We start from the raw sequence: 21825 nt of genomic DNA on the forward strand, positions 1-21825 counted from the left end.
TGCTGCACATCATCCAGGAGGGCAAAGGAGAGAGAAGAAGCCAAAACAAAAATGGTGAGTTAGTACGCACCAGGAATGGCACCCACCCCCCACCTTCAAGGCACACAACCTGGATAAAACCAGTGGCTCACTGCAGCCAGCTGAGAGGAGCAGACGCCTTCCTCCCTGGAGAGGGAGGGGGTGGCACAGAACACCTTCATGGAAAGATTCGCCAATGAGCACCACCTCTGGGCCAGCCAGGAAATGCAAGGAATTGTGAGACACTTGATGGAAAGGCCTAGATTGGTGTGAGGAGAACACTGGCAGGAATATGGCCCCTGAAGTTACTTTCAGTGAAGACTTAGAAATGATGGTTGCAAAGAAAGCGATCCTTGCTTTAAAGCTGCAGAGAACTTGGAAGATTTGACTCCTGATGTTAGATGGAATGCAGAATTTGAAAATGATGAGCTTGGACATATAGCTGAGGAGATTTCTAAAGTGCATGTGGAGGGAAACGGACTTTGGCCCAGTGGTTAGGGCGTCCGTCTACCATATGGGAGGTCCGCGGTTCAAACCCCGGGCCTCCTTGACCCGTGTGGAGCTGGCCATGCGCAGTGCTGATGCACGCAAGGAGTGCCGTGCCACGCAAGGGTGTCCCCCGCGTGGGGGAGCCCCACGCGCAAGGAGTGCGCCCGTGAGGAAAGCCGCCCAGCATGAAAAGAAAGAGCAGCCTGCCCAGGAATGGCGCCGCCCACACTTCCCGTGACGCTGACGACAACAGAAGCGGACAAAGAAACAAGACGCAGCAAATAGACACCAAGAACAGACAACCGGGGGAGGGGGGGAATTAAATAAATAAATAAATCTTAAAAAAATAATAATAATAAAAAAATAAAGTGTATGTGGAGAATGCAACCTGGATTCTCCCTGCAGCTTACAGCAAAATGCGAGAAGAAAGAGATAAGCTGAGAACTGAATTGCTGGGTACAAGGCATTCCTCAATGAGATAAAAGGGCATATCTGAAAAACCCACAGCCAATATGGCATTCAGTGGGGAAGGGCTTAAAGCTTTCCCTCTAGATCAGGAATAAGACACCAGTGCACTAAACAATCCAAGGAGGAAATCGGGGCTGGGGGATCCATTTACAGTAACAACAAAGACTCAAACACCTAGCAATCAATTTAACCAAAAATGTACAGGTCCTATATTCAAAAAAACAATACAATGCTAAAAGAAATCAAAGAAGACCTAAACAAATGAAAAGACATTCCATGTTTATGAACTGGAAGACTAACTATTGTGACAATGTCAATCCTAACCAAAGTGATTTATAATTTCAATGCAATACCAATCAAAATTCCAACTGCCTACTTTACAGAAACAGAAAAGGAAATTACCAAATTTATTTGGAAGGGAAAGTGCACCCAAAAAGCCAAAAGCATCCTAAAAAATGAAGTGTGATGTAGGAGGACTTTCACTGACTAACCCTGAAACATATTACAAAGAAACAGTGGGCAAAACAGCATGGGGGAAACGGACTTTGGCCCAGTGGTTAGGGCGTCCGTCTACCATATGGGAGGTCCACGGTTCAAGCCCCGGGCCTCCTTGACCCGTGTGGAGCTGGCCCATGCGCAGTGCTGATGTGCGCAAGGAGTGCCGTGCTACACAGGGGTGTCCCCCGCGTAGGGGAGCCCCACGCGCAAGGAGTGCACCCATAAGGAGAGCCGCCCAGCGCGAAGGAGGGAGCAGCCTGCCAAGGAATGGCGCCGCCCACACTTCCCGTGCCGCTGACGACAACAGAAGCGGACAAAGAAACAAGACGCAGCAAAAAGACACAGAAAACAGACAACCGGGGAAGGGGAGGGGAATTAAATAAATAAAAATAAATCTTTAAAAAAAAAAAAAAAAAACAGCATGGAATGAAGATAGACACATTTTTCAGTGGAACAGAACTAAGAGTCCAGAAATAAATCTTCACCTACATGGCTAACTATTTTTTGTCAAACCTATCAAGTCCAAGTTACTGGAAGAGTCTCCCCAACAAATGCTGCTGGGAGAACTGGATATCCATAACCAAAAGAATGAGAGAGGACACCTATCTCACTCCCTATACAAGAATCAACTCAAAACAGATAAAAGACCTAAATATAAAGGCCAAGTCCAGGGAGTAGACCTAACTCAAATGGTTGAGTGCCTGCTCCCCATGTACAAGGTCCCAAGTTCAATCTCCAGTACCCCCTGAAAACAAAACAAACTGAAAAAAAAAAAAAAAACTCTCACTGGGGAGCAGATGTAGCTCAGAGGTTGAGCACCTGCTTTGAATGTACCATGTCCTGGGTTCAACCCACGGTGCCTCCTGAAAAAAAAAAAAAAAAGACCATAAAACTACTAGAGGAAAATGCAGGGAAACATCTTCAAGTTCCTATGGTAGGTGGTGGTTTCTTGGATCTTACACCCAAAGCACAAACAACAAAAGAAAAAGTAGATAAATGGGACCTTCTCAAAATTAACACTTTCGTACCTCAAAGGGCTTTGTCAAATGGGTGAAAAGACAGCCAACTCAATGTGAGGAAATGTTGGAAATCACATATCTCATAAGGGTTTAATATCTATGATGCTACAACTCAACAATAGACAAATGACCCAATTTAAAAATGGGCGAAAGACTTAGTCATTTATCCAAAGAAATACAAATGGTGAAAAAACACATTAAAAAATGTTCAACATCACTAGCGATTAGGAAAATGCAAATCAAAACTACAATGATATATCATTTCACACCTATTAGAAAGGCCACTATTAAAAAGACAGAAAACCAAAAGTGTTGGAGAGGATATGGAGAGATGTATTGCCACTGTGGAGGACTGTTTGGAAGCTCCTAAAGAAGTTGAAAATAGATTTGCCCCATGACCCAACAATACTACTGCTAGGGTATATAAACTGAGAGCAGTGACTCAAAGAGACATCTGCAAAATGATGTACACAGTGGCATTATTCACAAGTGCCAAAAGAGGAAAACAACCCAGGTGTCCATCAACCAATGAATGGATAAAGTGTGGTGTATACACACAGTGGAATATTATACACTGTAATAAGAGGAAATGAAGTCGTGAAGTACATGACAAAATAGATGAACTTGGAGGAAATTACGTTGAGTGAAGCAAGCCAGACACAAAAGGGGAAATACTGTATGATTGCACTATTATGAACCAAACATATTGCGTAAACCAATGGAGTTAATAACCAAAATAACCAGAAAACAGAATGAGATTAGAGAATGGAAAGCTGAGGGTTAACCTGTACAGAATTTGTACAGGTTGGGGAAGCAGACTTGGCCCAGTGGTTAGGGCGTCCGTCTACCACACGGAAGGTCCATGGTTCAAACCCCGGGCCTCCTTGACCTGCGTACAGCTGGCTTATGTGCAGTGCTGATGCACGCAAGGAGTGCCATGCCATGCAGGGGTGTCCCCCGTGTAGGGGAGCCCCACGTGCAAGGAGTGTGCCCCGTAAGGAGAGCTGCCCAGTGCGAAAGGAAGTTCAGCCTGCCCAAGAATGGTGCCACACACAGAGAACTGACACAGCAAGATGACGCGTGCCGCTGACAACAACAGAAGCGGACAAAGAAGAACACGCAGCAAAATGGACACAGAGAACAGTCAACTGGGGGGGGAGGGGGAAGGGGAGAGAAATAAATAAAAATTAAAATCTTAAAAAAAAAAAGAATTTGTAAAGGTTGTATGTCAATCTTTGGAAATGAATAAAAAAGGTGACGGGAAACAGACTTTGGCCCAGTGGTTAGGGCGTCCGTCTACCATATGGGAGGTCCACGGTTCAAACCCCAGGCCTCCTTGACCCGTGTGGATCTGGCCATGCGCAGTGCTGATGCGCGCAAGGAGTGCCGTGCCACGCAAGGGTGTCCCCCGCGTGGGGGAGCCCCACGCACAAGGAGTGCGCCCGTGAGGAAAGCCGCCCAGCTTAAAAAGAAAGTGCAGCCTGCCCAGGAATGGCGCCGCCCACACTTCCCGTGCCGCTGACGACAACAGAAGCGGACAAAGAAACAAGACGCAGCAAATAGACACCAAGAACAGACAACCGGGGGGGGGGGGAATTAAATAAATAAATAAAATCTTTAAAAAAAAAAAAAAAAAGGTGAAAGCACATCACAGCATTCATAACTAGCAATGCTTTTATATGGGGATGACAGTGGTTGAAAAGGAAAGTCTAAGGTCTTGTATATTAACAGAAGGAAAGCTAAAAAATACAACATGGACTGTACAGCATAGTAAAACCTCATGCGAAATATGAGTATGGGTAATATTGCATACTTAAGACTTCTTCCTTGAAACTAAACAAATGTATGTTAATGTTACAGAAGGTTAGTATCAGGCAAATTAAAAAAAAAACAGATCATGTGGTATATGAATGTATCTCAATAAACTGCTTAATAGACAAATAATTGTGCAAGAATGGCCAAAAACAGTAGCTATGTACAGCAGGGGAAACAGAGCTTGAGAGGCGAAGAATTCTGTTGTTTGTTCTTTGTTTATTATTATTGAAATAATGAAAATGCTCTAATAATGATAGAAGTAATGAATGCACAACTATGTGATTATACCAAATACCATTGAGAGTACACTTTGGATGAATTTTATCCTTTACATATTAAGATATCAATAAAATTGATTGGTTAAAGAGAAACCCTATAAACCACACACAAAATACTACATATTGTATGGCTCCACTTATATAACATTTAAATATAAATCAATTTATAAAGATGGAATTAGATCAATGGGTATGTAGGGTTTAGGAAGAACAGAAGGATTAAGAGATGACTACTAAGTGGTGTGAAGTTTCTCTCTTTGGGGGATGGAATTCTAAAATTTTTTGTGGGAATAAATGTACAACACTCTGATTATACTAAAATCCACTGACTGTAAACTTTGGATGGACTGTATGTTATGTGAATATATCTCAATAAAACTGCTTAAAAAACACATCAGAGGCATATAACAGCAGGTTTTAATTGACGAAAGATGAAATTAGTGATTTGGAAGACCAAGCATCTGAACTTGAAAAGACAGAACAAAAAGAGAAAAGAAGAGAAAAAATGCAACAGGGTTTCAGGGAACTGAAGGACAACATAAAATGAACAAGCCCACATTATCAGCGTCCCAGAGGAGAAGGGTTGGAAAGAACATTTGAGGAAATAATGACGGAAAACTTCCCAATCCTTAAGACAAATATAAATATCCAAGAAGGACAAAACACCTCGAACAGAATCAAACCAAATAGATCTACTCCAGGACATCTATTATTCATGATGACAAATACCAGAGATGAAGAGCATTCTGAAAGCAGCAAGAGAAAAGCAATACATAACACACAAGGGAACCTCAATAACACTAAGTGCCAATCTCGCATCAGACACCATGGCAGCAGGAAGAAAATGGTATGATGTATTTAAGGTACTGAAAGAGAAAAACTGCCTGCAGAGAATTCCTTATCCAACAAGACTGTTCTTCAAAATTGAGGATGAGTTTATAAAGTTTTCACAGACAAAACCTGAAAGAGTATGTTACCAAAAGACCAGACTTACAAGAGATAATAAAGGGAGTGCTACAGCCTGAAATGATAAGACAAGGGTGAGACACTTGGAGAAGAGTGTAGAATTGAAGATTATTAGTAAGGGTAACTTAAAGGGTAAAAAGACAGACAACAATAAGATACAACAATGTAAAGTCAAAGGATAAAATGGATGAAGTAAGTAATATCATCTTTACAGTAGTAACATTGAAAATTAATGGCCTGAATTCCCCAGCCAAAAGGCATAGACTGACAGAATGGATTTAAAAACATGAGCAAGCTATATGATGTCTACAAGAGACTCACTTCAGATGTAAGGACACAATCAGGTTGAGAGTGATAGCTCAGAAAGAGATATTCCATGCAAACAGTAATAAAAAAAAAAAGATCTGGAGTAGCAATATTAACACCAGACAAAATAGGCTTTAAATGCAAAACTGTTATAAGAGACGAATGAGAACAAGAACAGAACATATCGAAACCTACGGGATATAGCAAAGGCAGTGCTGAGAGGGAAATTTATAGCCCTCAATACTTAAATTAAAAAAAGAAGAAGAAACAGCTAAAATCAAAGACCTAATTGCATACCAAGAGGAACCACAAAAAGAACAATAAACCAATCCCAAATCAAGCTGAAGAAAGAATAAAAACCAGAGCAGAAATAAATGAAATTGAGACCCAAACAAACAAAAAAAAACCACACAATAGAATCACCAAAACCAAAAGTTGTTTCTTCAAGATCAACAAAAACAAACTTTAGCTAGGCTGACCAAAAAAAAAAAGAGAAGCAAATAAATAAAACCAGAAACGAGAAGGGGTACAATACCAGTGACCTCACAGAAATAAGAGGGATCGTAAGAGGATACTATGAACAACTGTACACACACACAAAACTAGACAATATAGACAAAATGGACAAATTCCTAGAAACACATGAACAACCTACACTGACCCTAGAACAAATAGAAGACCTTAACAAAACAATCACAAGTAAAGAGACTGAATACCTCCAAAATGAAATGCCCAGGACCAGACAGCTTCATGGGTGAACTCTACCAATCATTCAAAGATGATCTAACACAAATCTGCTCAAGCACTTCCAAAAAACTGAAAAGGAAGGAATGCTACCAAACTCATTCTATGAAGCCTACATCACCCTAATACCAAAACCATATATAGATACTATGAAAAAAAGTAAATTACAGACCAATTTCTCTAACGAATATAGATGCAAAAATCCTCACCAAAATACTGGCAAACTGAATCCAAAAGCATATTAAAAGAATTATAGACCACGATCAAGTAGGTTTTATCCCAGGTATGTAAGGATGGTTCAACAACAAGAAAATCAATTAGTGCAAAAAACCACAAAATGAAGAAAAATCATGATTCTCTCAATTGATGCAGAAAATACATTTGACAAAATACAGCATCCTTTCTTGATAAAAAAACATTCCAAAACATATGAATAGAAGGAAGCTTTCTCAACATGGTAAAGTGCATATATGAAAAACCCACAGGTAGCACTGTACTCAACAGTAAAAGACTGACAGCTTTCCTGCTGAGACTGGGAACAAGACCAGGATGCCCACTGTCACCACTGTTATTCCATATTGTATTAAAAGTTCTAGCTAGGGAAATTAGGCAAGAAAAAGAAATAAAAGGCACCCAAAAGGAAGGAAGTAAAACAAGTTATTGTCTGATGAGATGATCATATACCTAGAAAACCCTGAAAATTTCACAATGAAACTACTAGAACTAATAGAGGAAATCAGCAAAGTGGCGGGATACAGGATTAATATGCAAAAATCAGTAGTGTTTCTATATACTACTGATGAGCAATCTGAGGAGGAAGTAAAAAAAATTCCATTTATAATAGCAACTAAAAGAATCAAATATTTAGGAATAAGCTTAACCAAGGACCTGTATTCAGAAAACTATAAAACACTGCCAAAAGAACCAAAGAAGAACTAAATAAATGGAAAACATACCGTGTTCATGAATTGGAAGACTAAATATCATTAAAATGTCAGTTCTAGCCAATCTGATTCACAGATTCAACTCAATCCCAATAAAAACTGCAATAGCCTTCTTTACAGAAATGGAAAAACCAATTATCAAATTTATTTGGAAGGGTAAGGGACTCAAAAGAGCCAAAAAGCTGCCCTGGATGGTGCTTCAGAGGTAATCACCGGACATTGTAAATCCTCACAGGGCCTACTGGATGGAATGGAGGAGAGTATGGGCCATGATGTGAACCATTGTCTATGAGGTGCAGAGGTGCCCAAAGATGTACTTACCAAATCCAATGGATGTGTCATGATGATGGGAACGAGTGTTGTTGGGCGGGGGAGAGGGGGGGTGGGGGGGTGGGGTTGAATGGGACCTCACATATATATTTTTAATGTAATATTAATACAAAGTCAATAAAAAAAAAAAAGAGCCAAAAATGTCTTTAAAAAAGAGAATGAAGTTGGAAGACATTTACTTCCTAACTTCAAAGTAAAGTACTTAGCTACAGTGCTTAAAAAAAAAAAGAAAAAAAAACAGCATGGTACTGGCATGAAGATAAACAGACTGACCAGTGGAACCGAACAGAGAACTCAGAAATAGATTCTACTTCTATAGATCCATGCCCATCTATAGTCAAGTGATTTCTGACAAGGCTGTCAAGTCCACCCAGCTGGGGCAGAACAGTCTATTCAACAAACCGTGTTGGCAGAACTAAATATCCATATCCAGAAGAAAGAAAGAGGACCCCAACCTTACACGTTATACAATAATTTACTCAAAATGGATCAAAGACCTAAATATAAAAGCTAGAACCATAAAACTCCTAAAAGATGTAGGGAAATACCTTCAAGATCTTGTGCAAGGTGGCAGTTGCTTAAACCTTACACCCAAAGCATGAGCAATGAAAGGAAAAAATAGATGAGACTTCCTTAAAATTAAATAGTTCTTCAAAAGTCTTTGTCAAAGGAAGTGGCTGTGGACCATACGGGAGGTCCTGGGTTCGCGTGCCAGGGCCTCCTTGTGAAGGCAAGCTGGCTGGCACCCGCGGAGAGCTAACAGCCCCACACCCGCAGAGAGCTGGCACAGCAAGATGACTCAACAAAGGGAGACAAGCAGACACAGAGGAAAGCACAGTGAATGGACACCAAGAGCAGACAGCGAGCAAGCCACAAGGGTGGGAGGAATAAATAAATCTAAAAAAAAAAAAGGTCTTTTTTTTATGTCCTTTCTGGCATCACTAGCTAGTAGGGAAATGCAGATCAAAACTACAAGACACCATTTCACACCTTATACACTGGCCATTCCTCAAAAACAAAGAAACAAAAAACAGAAAACTCCAAGTTCTAGAGAGGATGTAAAGAAATAGGAACTTTGCTTCACGCTGATGGGAATGAAGAATGGTGTAGCCTCTGTAGAAGACAGTATGGCAGTACCTCAAGAAGCTGAATATAGAACTGCCCTATGATCCAGCAATCCCATACTAGGAATACATTCAGAAGAACTGAAAGCAAGGGTGCAAACTGACATCTGCACACAGATGTTCAAAGCAGCTTTTTCACAAATGCTAAAATATGGAACCAGACCACATGTCCAACAACCAATGAATAAACAAAATGTGATATATACATACAATGGGATACTACTCAGTTGTAACAAGAAATGAAATTGTAATGCATATGACAACATGGATGAACACTGAGGACACTATGCCGAGTGAAATAAGCCAGACATGAAAGGACAAATATTATATGGTCTCACTAATATATTAGAACTAAATGTGAGGAGCAAACTCACAAAGGTAAACTCTATAGGTTACTAGTAAATAGATCGTGGATTGAGAATAGGAGCTGATGCTTAACATATGTAGAATTTTTAATAAAGTTTATAGTAAAAGTGTAAAAATGAATACAATTGGTACTAACACAATATATTGAATACAACCAACACTGCTAATTTTTATGTGACTGTGGCTGCAAAGGATAGTCTGTGGATGTAAATGTCAACTGAAAGGAAGCTAGAGGATAATCTAGGGAATGTGTAACTGATTATGGTGGTGGATGAAGATTGCGGTTAATAGCATAAATACAAGAATTTTCTTTTACAAAGTGTTAAGAGACTTTGATGATACATGGGGAAATTACAACTAATTTAACTTATGAATAATATTTAACAGGAATGTATTATTTTTGTAGCAATGGCAAAGAAGATAATTATATAAATTCTAAGGGAGAACAACTGGGGGTGTAAGGGGGTATGGGATTTTTTCCTTCTGGAGTAATGAAAATATTCTATGTTTTCATATGACTGAAGTGATGACAGCACAACTCTGTGATGAAAATGAGAGCCACTGAGTGTACACTTTGAATGGTTTATACAAAGCATGGGAGTGTATAATACAGGGAATCCAGTGGTAGAAGATGGACTGTGACTGACAGGACATATATGAGAACATTCTCTCACAAACTATACCAAATATAAAATACTAATATGGGGTGTTAATAATCAGGTGGGTTGGGGAGAAAATACACCAAATGTACGGACTACAGTTAGTCATAATATTTTGATGATGCTCTTTCACAGTTTGTACCAAATGTTTCACGACAATGCAAGGTGTTGGTGGTGCATTGATACATGGGAGCCCAATATGATGAAATCCACGTTTCTTATGTAAGTTTACAACTTTTACTACACACTTATTGTTTATGCATATTCATGTGTGAATCATATGCTTCTACAAAATTTTATAGAAAAAAAGAACAGAAATAAAACATAAGCTACATGTTAAATATCTTTATCATTAAAAATCTTCATTTAGTCACAATGGAATGGTTAAAATTTAAAAGGATGACAATACAAAGCTCTGGCAAATTTAGCAGCTAGATCCCTCATGCATCTCTGGTGGGGATGGAAAATGGTACAGCTCTTTTGGTAAATAGTTTGACAGTTTCTCAGGAAGTTAAACATACACTTAAATTAACACTAGCAATTCTACTGCTAGGTATCAACCGAAGAGATATGAAAAATACATGTCCCCGTAGATTCATGTATTAATATTCACAGCAGCTTAATTCACAGCAGCCCCAAACTGGAAACAACCAATGGTGGTCTGAAGTTTTAAGTATGCCAGAAAAACATGTTCTTCCATCTAATCCATTCCTGTGGGCATTTATTCATTTTAAGTAGGACCCTTTGATGAGGTCCTTTCAGTTAAGGTATGACTCACCTCATTCAGGATGGATCTCAATCCTACTACTGGAGTCCTTTATAAGTGAAATGAAATTCAGACACAGGGAGAGAAGGTCACAGGAAGCAAGAGGCTGGACAGAGACAAGCCAGAAAACAAGGGAGAGACCAGAAGATGCTGCCATGTGCCATGCCATTTGACAAAGAAGCCAAGGATACCTTCAGCCAGCCAAAGAATGCTGGTCTCCAGGAAGAAGGATCACCTTGATGACACCCTGATCTGGACTTTCTTTTAGACTCAAAGCTGTGTGCAAATAAATTCCCACTGTTTAACTTGACAGATTTCATGTTTGCTTGAGCAGAATAAGAAACTAAAACACAGCCCAACTGTCCATCAACTGCTAAATAAATAAACTGGTAACATCCATACCAGAATATTACTCAGCATTAAAACGGAAACTACTGATACACCCAACAACATGGATGATTCTCAAAAATATTATGCTAAGTAAGAGAAGCCTGACACACACAAAAACTATACACTGTATGTCTCTATAAGAAATTCTAGAACAAGCAAAAACTATTGTAATAGAAAACCAATCAAACATTGTTAGGGGCCAGTGGGTAAGGCTTTGGCAGAAAGGGAACAAGAGAACTTTCTATAGCGATAAAAATGTCCTATATCATGATTGTAATGATGGTTACACAACTGTGTACAACTGTCAAAGCTCAAAGAATTGTATACGTGAAACTGGTAGATTGTGTGTAAATTTTATCACAATTTCAGTTGTTACAGATAAAGTATTAGGCAATGAAGCTCTAAAAGGAAAATATGAAAATATTTTCATGATTACTGTATAAAGATTTCTTGAATAGGAACATAACCACCATAAAACTTCTTAAATAGGACCAAGATACCACAGAAATATAAAGAAAATAACCAAAATGGACTAACCATACAGGAAAAGTTGATAAAACTAAGAACATTAAAATTAAGAAATTCTAACATCAAAAAACACCTTTAAGAGAATGAAAAGTTAAGCCCCATAGAGGAAGAAGATATCTGAAATGGACAGAACCAACCAAGGGCTAACAAAGAGAACTTATAAAGAACTCCTTTTAGATGAATATAAACATATATAAACAACCCAAAAGAAGAGCAAGAGACTTAAATAGCAATTCACAAAAGAGGATATCTAAGTGGCCAATAAACATGAAAAGATGCTCAATGTCATTAATTATGCAGAAATGCAAATTAAAACCACAATGTGATGCTGTGGCAGTTTGAAATTACTTTCTGAATCCCAAAGAGAGAAATTATGTTTGTAAACTAATCTATTACTCTGGGTATGATACTCTTTGGTTGCATTAAATTCAGTTGAAGGGCTTTTGATTAGACTACTTGATAAGACTACTTTAGAGCTACCTTGCTATGTAAGTGAGGCGTGACTCGGGTTGTGTCTCCACCCCCTTGCTGGATCTGATATAAATGGAAACACAGAGAGACTCATTCAGACAGACACAGCGAAAAGGGAGATGCCATGTTTGATTCAGCCATGTGAGAGAGAGGTCTACAGGAAAAGAAAAGCCCCCGAGAGGTTCAAAGAGCTGAGGCACAGAAAGAGACAAAACCTATCCCTGACTGTTCGCAGCTCATCTCCAAGAGACTGTGGAGGGGAAGGCAGAGACCTGCACAGATATTGGCAGCCACTGTGCTTCACCATATGGCAACAATGCCAGGATCCATCTCTACTGATTTCTCAATATGGACATTTCACGGCCTTGGAGCTGTAAGCTTTTACCCCAAATGAATTCCCAATATAAAAGCCAACAGATTTCTGGTACTTCGCATCAGCAGCCCTTTGACAAACTAAAACAGATGCCAATATACTCTACCACAAAAAAATCAATAAGCAAACTTTAGAAGACTAACAAAAAGAAGTATAAGAAAAGACCTGGGAATACTGAACACTGCTAGTGGGTATAAAAATTGGTACAACCCCTGTGGAAAGAGTTTGTTGTTTCCTATTACGATCCAGCAATTCTTCTCAGAAGTCTCAGAGGTATATATTCCAAGAAATGTGGGGCAGCGGACTTGGCCCAGTGGTTAGGGCGTCCCATCTACCACATGGGAGGTCCGAGGTTCAAACCCCAGGCCTCCTTGACCTGTGTGGAGCTGGCCATGCGCAGTGCTGATGCGTGCAAGGAGTGCCGTGCCACGCAGGGGTGTCCCCCACGTAGGGGAGCCCCACGCGCAAGGAGTGCACCCTATAAGGAGAGCCACCCAGCGCAAAAGAAAGTGCAGCCTGCCCAGGAAAGGCGCTGCACACACAGAGAGCTGACACAAAAAGATGATGCAACAAAAAGAAACCCAGATACCTGTGCCACTGACAACAACAGAAGCAAACAAAGAACACACAAACAGACACAGAGAACAGACAACTTGGGCGGAGGGGAGGAGAAGGGGAGAGAAATAAATAAATAAATCTTGGGAAAAAAAGGGATGGAGATGTCTAGTAAACAGACAAGTAGAGATGATGGGTAGTTGGTTGGAGAAACGAGGCTGAAGCTCAGGAGAGAGGATGCAGAGATTGGGATATGGGAGTTACCTGCATACAGAACATCTGCAACCCCTGGGAGGGAGGAGCCCCTCTACAGCAGTGATTCCCCAGGGTAAGTTTGGAACTAGATGGTACCATTTTTGCCAAAAACACCTGTTATGAAACCCTGGTCCACGGAATGAGTAAAGATATAAAAGGGGGCCAAGTGCTGTAATACACTTTGCACTAACATTTAGAAGTGAGTGAAGAAAACTGAAGAGACATTAAGCAGAGACCAGTGAAACAGGACAAACAAGAGTGTACATCTCAAAAGTCAAGGGCATTAAAGATCTTAAGGAGGGAGTAAACATGTGCTACTGAGGGAAAGTAGCAGGAAGGCTGAGACTCTCTGATTTGGCAAGACAGGCTTTGGTGATCTCTGTCCCTCTTTGTATCTCTGCATGGGGCGTAAGCAGAGAAGTAACAGAACCCAACTCACCAAGCTTTATACATCCAATCCTATGAAATCTAATTCTGTTTTTTTGTGTGTCTAAAGTCAAACCATCTTATTACAAAATTTTAAAAGAAAGAAAAAAATAACAGACTAAGGCAAATGGATTGTAAACTGCTTGGGGGAAGGGGAAAGGACACAACGTTAGTGGGAGATGAAGTATGGCCCCCAAAAGCAAAATACAGAAGACAGTTTCAACACTTGTTGTTGTGGGACCACAAGGAGGTACTTATACCAAAAAAGAGCTGGCTTTGGTCTTCATTTGGAGTTCCCCCTTGGAACTCCCCTATACGACACTCTCCCTTTACGAAGAAGAAAAGAGTGGCTTAAAACTGCAGATGGAGGCTCTTGAGCAGCAGAGAACCACTCAGACATGTATGCGGGCTTTCTTAACAGTGTCATTACTCAACAGTGACATCTACTGGTCAATGAAGAATTACAGTATAAATTCACAGAGTAGATGGAATGTTTTATTACACTTTTTTCTGGTTTTGTTTTTTGCTCCCAAAACACAAATACATAAAATACACAGTTTCATGTTTACTGATAAAAACAACTTGAAAAGGAGAATAAAATTTTAAGAATATCAGAGAAAATTTTCAAAGATCTTCCCTTGCCACTTATCCTTGAGGATATTAATGTGCTGGCTAGTGGCTGATGACAAGAACAGGGGTATGCTTAGCTGATCACAGCTTTTTTCTTTTAAAGTACCACAGTCGGGGTTTGAACCTGGGACCTCGTATGTGGGAAGCCGGCGCTCAATCACTGAGCCACATTAGCTCCCCTGAGTTGGTTTTTCGTTTATTTGTTTCTTGTTTTTGGGAGGCACCAGGGACTGAACCCAGGACCTCCCATGTGGGAAGAAGGCGCTCAACCACTTGAGTCACATCTGCTTCCCTGATCAGTTTTCAATTAGTGGATTTAGATCTCTGGGTCCCAGCTCGAAGGCAGCCATTGGTTTAAACCTCCCTGGCCAGGAGTGGAAGTAGTGAGACTTAATAACACAGGATTTCCTCAGGGGAGCAGAGGAAAGTTAGCTGTAGGGCTGTTATTTGCTGGGCAGCCAGGAAAAGTTCAGCTTTGGGGAGCTACCAGAGAAGTTCCGGGCACCCTTCCAGTCTACTAAAGGCTGCCAATAGAGTACACCAGAAACGAGTTGGCTTTTACAACGGGATTTATTAATGTATACGCTTCCACTTTCAAAGTTCAGAAAAATGTCCAAATCAAGGCATCAGGAGCAGCTCTCTCCCAAGAGCTGCCAGCAATCCTGGACTCCTACCACGTGGCAGGACACGATGGCAGCTCTGCCAGTCCCTGCCTTCTTCTCCAGGCCATTTTGCTTTCAGCTTCTTGCTCTCACCTCTCTCCCAGGTTCACTGATTTCAACTTCTGGAGGCTTCTCTCAGTTACTGTGGCCTTATTTCTGTGTCTGTGGCTCTTTATTCCTATGATTATAAAGGATCCCAGTGAAAGGAGATTAGAACCCACTCTGCGCCATGTCCTACTGGAGTGATCTAATCAAAAGGAAGGTCCCTTAGCTAAACCTAACCAGAAGTCTACAATAGGTTTTACACCCACAAGAATGGATTTGCTTTAAGAACATGAACTTCTGGGGTCCACTCAGCTTCAAACTGTCATAATACTTCACAAATAATGCCACAGATCCATATTCAGGAGTCAGCTACCACTCAAGAGCCATTCCAACTTCCAAGTGGGGTTTGTGTCCCACATTCCTCATCTCCCCCTCCAGGGTTTCTCCTCTGCTCACATACTTACCTCTCTTCACTCAAGGAGAAGCAGGGGTGGGCAAGGTCAGAGGGGAGGAAAGAGTCAACTCAATGCTAAGCTTCACTAGCTCCTGTGCACCATATCTCATTGAACCGGTGATGCAGGTAAGGTTGTTTTGGATTTCTTTTTGCCTTGACTTTCTGCACCATTTTCTGTCCTCTTGGAGCCTTTCCCAAATGCTTTCAAGACACCAGGCCAATCTTCTGAGAGAGGGGGCATTTGGTAAAAACAATTTGCACCAAGGTATTACAGATTTCTAGAACCTTACCTTTCCACCCCTTTCAAGGATAGGAACTTTTAAGAGTGCTAATGTATAGTGGAAGAAGCCTTTTAATCAGTGGCATAGTCAACCATTCAAGTGTGAAAGGCTGGCCTTTGGCCTAGTCTCGTTCCCTCACATTTAAAATAGAAACTTCAGCTCAATGTTCTCCAAGTTTCTTCCAGTGATAAAATGCTGTAGTTATTTAACACTCAGATGCATGACTCTGCACGTCCAAACTGTCCAAGAGTTTCAAGGAAGATGCCACTAATCTCAAAGGTTAAGACACTTTTAGTAAAACCTTAGTTTCACTTTTGCTTTCGAAAAAAATTTTTCTCTCAGTAAAGAATTCTAGATTGCCAGCTTTGAGTTTGTTTTTTGCTTCTGGTACATTATAGGTAGAGAAATGCTTTGCTGTTTTCTGACATATTGTTTCCAATGAGGAATCTGCTGTCCTCCTTATCTTTGTTCCTAGGTGTGATGGTTAGGCTACTGTGTCAACTCAGACAGGTAATTGTGCCCAGTTGTTCAGGGAAGCACTGGGCTGACGGCAGTGCAGGGGCATTTATGGACTTTAGTCACCGCTGACTCTACTGCACTGGTAAATCATAGCTAGCTGATTACAATTACATCAATCAGGGAGACTGCCTTCAGCAGTGAGTGATGCTTAACCCAACCAGCTGAATCCCTTAAAAGGGGAAGTGATTCCAGCATTAAGAGAGAATTTTCCAGCTCATCTTTGGACAGTCAGCATTTCCAAGAACTCGTCAAGAACCTTCACTGGACTTTCATCAGAGCCCCTGGTTGCATCCTGCCTGCGGAACCTGGACTGGTGCATCCCCACAGCTGTGTGAGAGACTCTGATAAATCTCTTACTATCGACGGATATCCCTTGTTGATTCTGTTTCCCTAGAGAACCCTGACTAATACACTAGGTAATGTATCTTTTTTCTCTGCTTTAAAGATTTTCCTCTCCCTCACTGATTTTAAGCAATTTATAAAATCCCCTCAGGTAGTTTTCTTTATTTTTGTGTTGCGGTTTGCTGAACTACTTCTACCTGTGGGTTGAGAGTTCTAGTTAAATTTGGAAAATTTTCAGACATTGTTTCTTCAAGTACTTTTTTCTCTACCCTATCTCTCTTCTGTCTTTTGGGGACTTCAATTACATATATCCTAGGCCTCGTGACATTGTTCCACAGCAAACTGATGCTTGGTATTTTTCCCAGTCTGTTTCCTCTTACGTTTCATTTTGGATTTCTTTTTACTCAAGTTCATTCATCTTTTTCTTCTGTGATGTCTAATCTGCTGTTAATCCCACCTGGAGTATTTGCATCTTAAGCATTACGGTGGAAAAAAGAGTCTACGTCCACAGAAAGACTTGTACATAAATGTTCATAGCCAAAAACTGGAAACAATCCAAATGTATACCAACAGGTAAAAAGAAAAACAAATAGTAGTCTATCCATACAGTGGAACACTACTTAGCAATTAAAAAAAAAAAGTATAAACCAATCTGTAGTAACTGAAAGAGCACTCATTGCCTAGGGGCTGGGGGCAAGGGAGAGAGGGAGTGAGGGACTGAGAGGAGCAGGAAGGGGAAGCGGATGTGGCGCAAGTGACTGGGCTCCCGCCTACCATATGGGAGACCCTGGGTTCAATTCCCGGGGCCTCCTGGTGAAGGCAAGCTGGCCCATGCCCCCAGAGAGCTGACAGCCCATGCCCGCACCTGCAAAGAGATGACGCAGCAAGATGATGCAACAACAACAAAGGGAGACAAGCAGGCACAAAAAAAACGCACAGTTAATGGACAGAGAGCAGACAGCGAGCACAAGCAACAAGGGAGGAAGGAGGAAAAATAATAAAATAAAATAAAAATAAATTTTAAAAAAAGAAAGGGGCATGAAGAATCTTGGAAGAATGTTCATCATTTTATCTGTGGTGATGGTTTCATGGGTGTATACATATATAACTCATCAACCACCATAAACTCAGTGGCTAAAAACAAACTATTCATCATCTCAAGGTGTTCATCATCTCCAACTGTTACCACTGAGGTCCCAGGTTCCCTGCGGCTGTCAGCCACGGCCATGCTCACCTTCTAAAAGCTGACTGACTACATTCCTTGGCTTTCTGTCCTCTTCCTTCACTTCAAAACCAGCCCTGGCAAGTAGAATCCTTCTTGCACTTTGAATCTCTGACCTATCCTCCTGCAGTCCTCTTCACCTTTTTTAGGACTCATACGATTACTGGGCCCACCCGGATAATTCAGGATAATATTTCAGGATATTAAGATTAGCTCTTTGGTAATCTTAATTACATCCAAAGCACCAAGATTAGTATACTAGGGTATCTTGGGATGACATCTTTGGGGTTCTGCCTACCACACATACTCCAAAATTTCATGTATTAACACATAAACACAGCTTTTGATTAGCGAATTTACATCGCTAATCCAAAGTTATAAAACCTGAATAACAGCTGCCAACTTAACTAATTGGCAATATGGTTAAAAGGCTAAAGCCTTTGTAAGCATATTAAAAGGGGGGAGACTTAAAACTTTGTTAATGCAAATATCCTTAAGAAATAAAAGTTCAACAATGCAAAGTCTGGGGTAAAACAGAAAGCCTGAACTTCATTATCCGTGCAGGAGCTTAATGGTTTCCCTCTCTGCAAAACTGGGGGGGGGGGGGGGGGACACACACACCTTCTCACAGAATAAAAACAGGCTAAATGCACTGAACAGATCCAGAAACGAACCATCACACACTGGACTGTTCCAGTCAGTTTCCCATAGGAAGACAGAAAGACAAGTCCCTCCATACCTGACCCTTTGTTCAAAGTGAACCATCTCCTCCTCTTCCTCTAACCCCCTAAAAGTATCTCTTAAACATATAAATACATGTTCTTACACGTTAGAGAACACAAGGTAGTAAACACAATTTAAACATTTACTTTAAGGAGCCTACACTTGACAACTGTTTGGTTTGCTCATGTCAAACATCAAACCTCCCTGTGCAGCATCACCAAAAAGGTTCAGGAATTTGAACTGTGTGCGTATTTACTAATTATCTTTATTACATTCCTTATTTGACATTTTCAAATTTCTTCCAAAATTATCCTCAATCTAATAACAAAAATAATAGCAGCTAACATTACTGAGAACTATATACCAGCTATCTTGCTAAGCACTTTGGCTGCAATATCAACTTTAATCTTCACAGAGGAGAAACCTGCAGAGATGTTAAGAAACATGGCCAAGGTTGGAGAGCTACAAAAAAAAAAAAAAAAAACACAGGCAGGGCCCAGGTCTGTGGCTCCAGACGTAACGCTACCATCTTGTCTCTACCAGTTAATCAAAAGGCTTCTGGTACCCTCAAACACAGTGGCATTACATAACTTCTCACAACAGGCCTCTGGATTTTCTTCCAAGGGAGCATTCCATTTAAAAAGGTAGAATATAGAGTATTCTCAGGTTTCTCATTTCATCCTTTGTTTTCTCCCAAATATTAGAAATACACTTGCTAGCTAAGAAAGCACTAAGGAGATTTCCTGAATACTATCTAGGAAGAATGACAGGTGGTACTGTTCAAAATCCCCAGTATTTTATTAGAGAAAAAACCAAAATCAGAACTTTCACCTACTACTCATCATGCTGAGCTTTTTCCCTTTTAATACACTTTACTTTTTAATTTCTCAGTAAGTAATTACAGCTTTCTCCCCAACCTTTCATTGCATGTGTGCATGCCTAGAATTAGGAGGTCCCTCTGAATTACTAAATAGGACCAAAAATCAAAGAAAAATAGACTGCAGTCCTCCAGCCCTTCAGCAGGCTGCTCGAATGCCCGGCAGGCACCGCCGGCCTCCCCAGCCGGGCCTTCCCGCTGGAGACCGACAGCGCCAACCTGGCCTGTCAGCCCCAGGCCACCCTGGGTAGCCCCAGCAGGAGCGCAGCACAGGGATATGCTCCCGTTCACTTAAAAAGAAGCAAGCGAGAGGACGATGATGATGGCAGTCTGCTGAGAGAAAAGCTGCCTGAAGCAGGGCCGGTCCTGGTCGACTGGATTCTTCACGCACATCAAGCTGTAGAGGTCATGGAGTAAATCCAGGCACTAGTGGACTCCCTGCTTCTGGCAAGTTAGATGTCCTTTGTGAAGAAATGGATCGGACAACTGGAGACCCACATGTGAGGTTGTCCAGAGACGGCTTTAGGAGATTGACGACAGGATAACTGACCAAGAGGAAGAAGGCGAAGCTAACAGAATTATTAATCATCTCCCCAGTCATGTTCTTTCTGGTACCATAAAAAAACAGGATTAGAGGGAATTTGATGAAGCTTTACAAAGAAAATGACTGAGTCCATAAGCCATCCTTTCGTGGAGCTTATGCTCTGGAAACCTCTCCGTGAACGCTTTTCTGATAGCCAAAGCCACCATCAATGCTAAGAACTCTACAGGAGAGAGCAAACTAAGCATGCGGCTGCTGACACTGCCTTTCCTCAGGGGAACGGCCTTGGAACCTCAGCAAACAGGTGTCACACAATGATTTGGAAACAGCTGCTTACACAGAACAGATGGAATTCTAGAAAAAAGTTTCTACACTTAAATTGTCAAATTTTCTAACCCTCCTGCGCTCAGATATCAACCTACTTAGTATAGGGCCTTGACAGTTTTATGAAACAGGGGTAATATCTCCACCTTTGACTTGGGATAGGACTCTCATTTTGGGTAGCCACTTATTGTATTTAAATTTTTGCCAAGGAAGCTTGTCACAAGGGAAAGCAGTTTTTTAGGGAGCTTCTTAAAGGAATCTTAGTTTACAATCTCTTCAAAGTAATGAGTAAGGCTGACTTAAATCATCTCTCAAATTGTCTAAACTGTTCAGACACCTGGAGAATACTCTCCTTGAAATGAAAAAGATACATTAAAAAAGGATGCATAAGGAGTGACGTGGCTCAAGCAGTTGAGCACCTGCCTTCCATATGGGAGGTCCTAGGTTCAATTCTCAGTACCTCCTGAAAAAACAAAAACAAACAAAAAAGCTCAGGGAAGCCAATATGGCTCAGTGGTTGAGCATTGGCTTTCCTCATTATGAGGTCATGAGTTCAATTTCCAAGCCCTAACACCTATTTAAAAAAAAAAAAAAAAAAGTGTGCCTACTACAACTGTACTGAGAGTTGAGTCAAAGCCTCATCTGTAGACAGGAGTTCTGTTTACAGTGGTGAGTATACAGAGCTGGTAAGAGATAGGAAAAAAGTAGCAGCGTAAGCCTACTGCAAACATCAGTAACTTCTGAAGTTTAAAAAAAAAAAAGTTGTGCCTGTTGTAGCAAGTTGAGTCTTTTTAATGTTAAGTTAGAAAACAATGAATAATTACCTGGGAACATATAGGTGTGTGACATTGAGATCCACTGAAACAGTCAATTTGCCTGGCACTTAAACTATTGTGCAGTAAGCCTAAAAGTACAGAGAAATAGTTTCTTACAAGCAGGGAATTTTCATCTTCTTTAGAGCATCTAGACCAGACTCAAGGTACCCCTTGAAGATAAGCAGGATTCAAGTTTATTATGTCTCAGGAAGAGCTCTTCTGTGTGGCAAGGACTCACAGTGTGGCATGAAACAATTCCTTTACTGCTACAGAATGCCCACTCTTTCAAAGGAGCTTAACACTGGCCCTTTCATCATGCAACAGGAGCCACTGCAGTTCTTTTGTTCCACTTTTATTTTCTGGTTTCTTCCCTACCCCTACCCTGCTTTGAAGGAATACCTTGTGTAGAAAAAAATGCTTTATGTCAAGTAAGTAGTGGTGAATTTTTAGAAACCAGCTCCCAGGCATTATCGAAACTCATGCTGAAATCCCTTCCCTTGTTACAGATGGTGTGGAAGTCACAAGTCTGTTAACTGGACTTGATTCTTCTCTTGCCTATTGTTCCTACTTTTTCTATTTCAGTCTGGATAGTCAGAAAAAAC

The 21825-nt window shown here is 40.8% G+C and overlaps 1 protein-coding gene and 1 pseudogene across 2 annotated transcripts in view; one reads left to right on the top strand and one right to left on the bottom strand.

Annotated features, from left to right (window-relative positions):
- The window catches only part of UBE2G2 (ubiquitin conjugating enzyme E2 G2), a 51373-nt gene that overhangs the window by 22348 nt on the left and 7200 nt on the right, over nucleotides 1-21825 (bottom strand). Inside the window, exon 2 of one of the 2 annotated variants that reach the window (XM_071214997.1) lies at nucleotides 21233-21312. The exons of the other annotated variant lie outside the window; for it this stretch is intronic. Coding sequence (XP_071071098.1) covers nucleotides 21233-21257 — 25 coding nt within the window. The 5' untranslated portion in view covers nucleotides 21258-21312. The remainder of the gene's footprint in view (nucleotides 1-21232; nucleotides 21313-21825) is intronic. 2 annotated transcript variants of the gene reach the window in all.
- LOC139438808 (coiled-coil domain-containing protein 117 pseudogene) lies at nucleotides 19430-20302 on the top strand (annotated as a pseudogene).

This window comes from Dasypus novemcinctus, chromosome 4, assembly GCF_030445035.2.
Source record: "Dasypus novemcinctus isolate mDasNov1 chromosome 4, mDasNov1.1.hap2, whole genome shotgun sequence".
Classification (NCBI taxonomy): domain Eukaryota; kingdom Metazoa; phylum Chordata; class Mammalia; order Cingulata; family Dasypodidae; genus Dasypus; species Dasypus novemcinctus.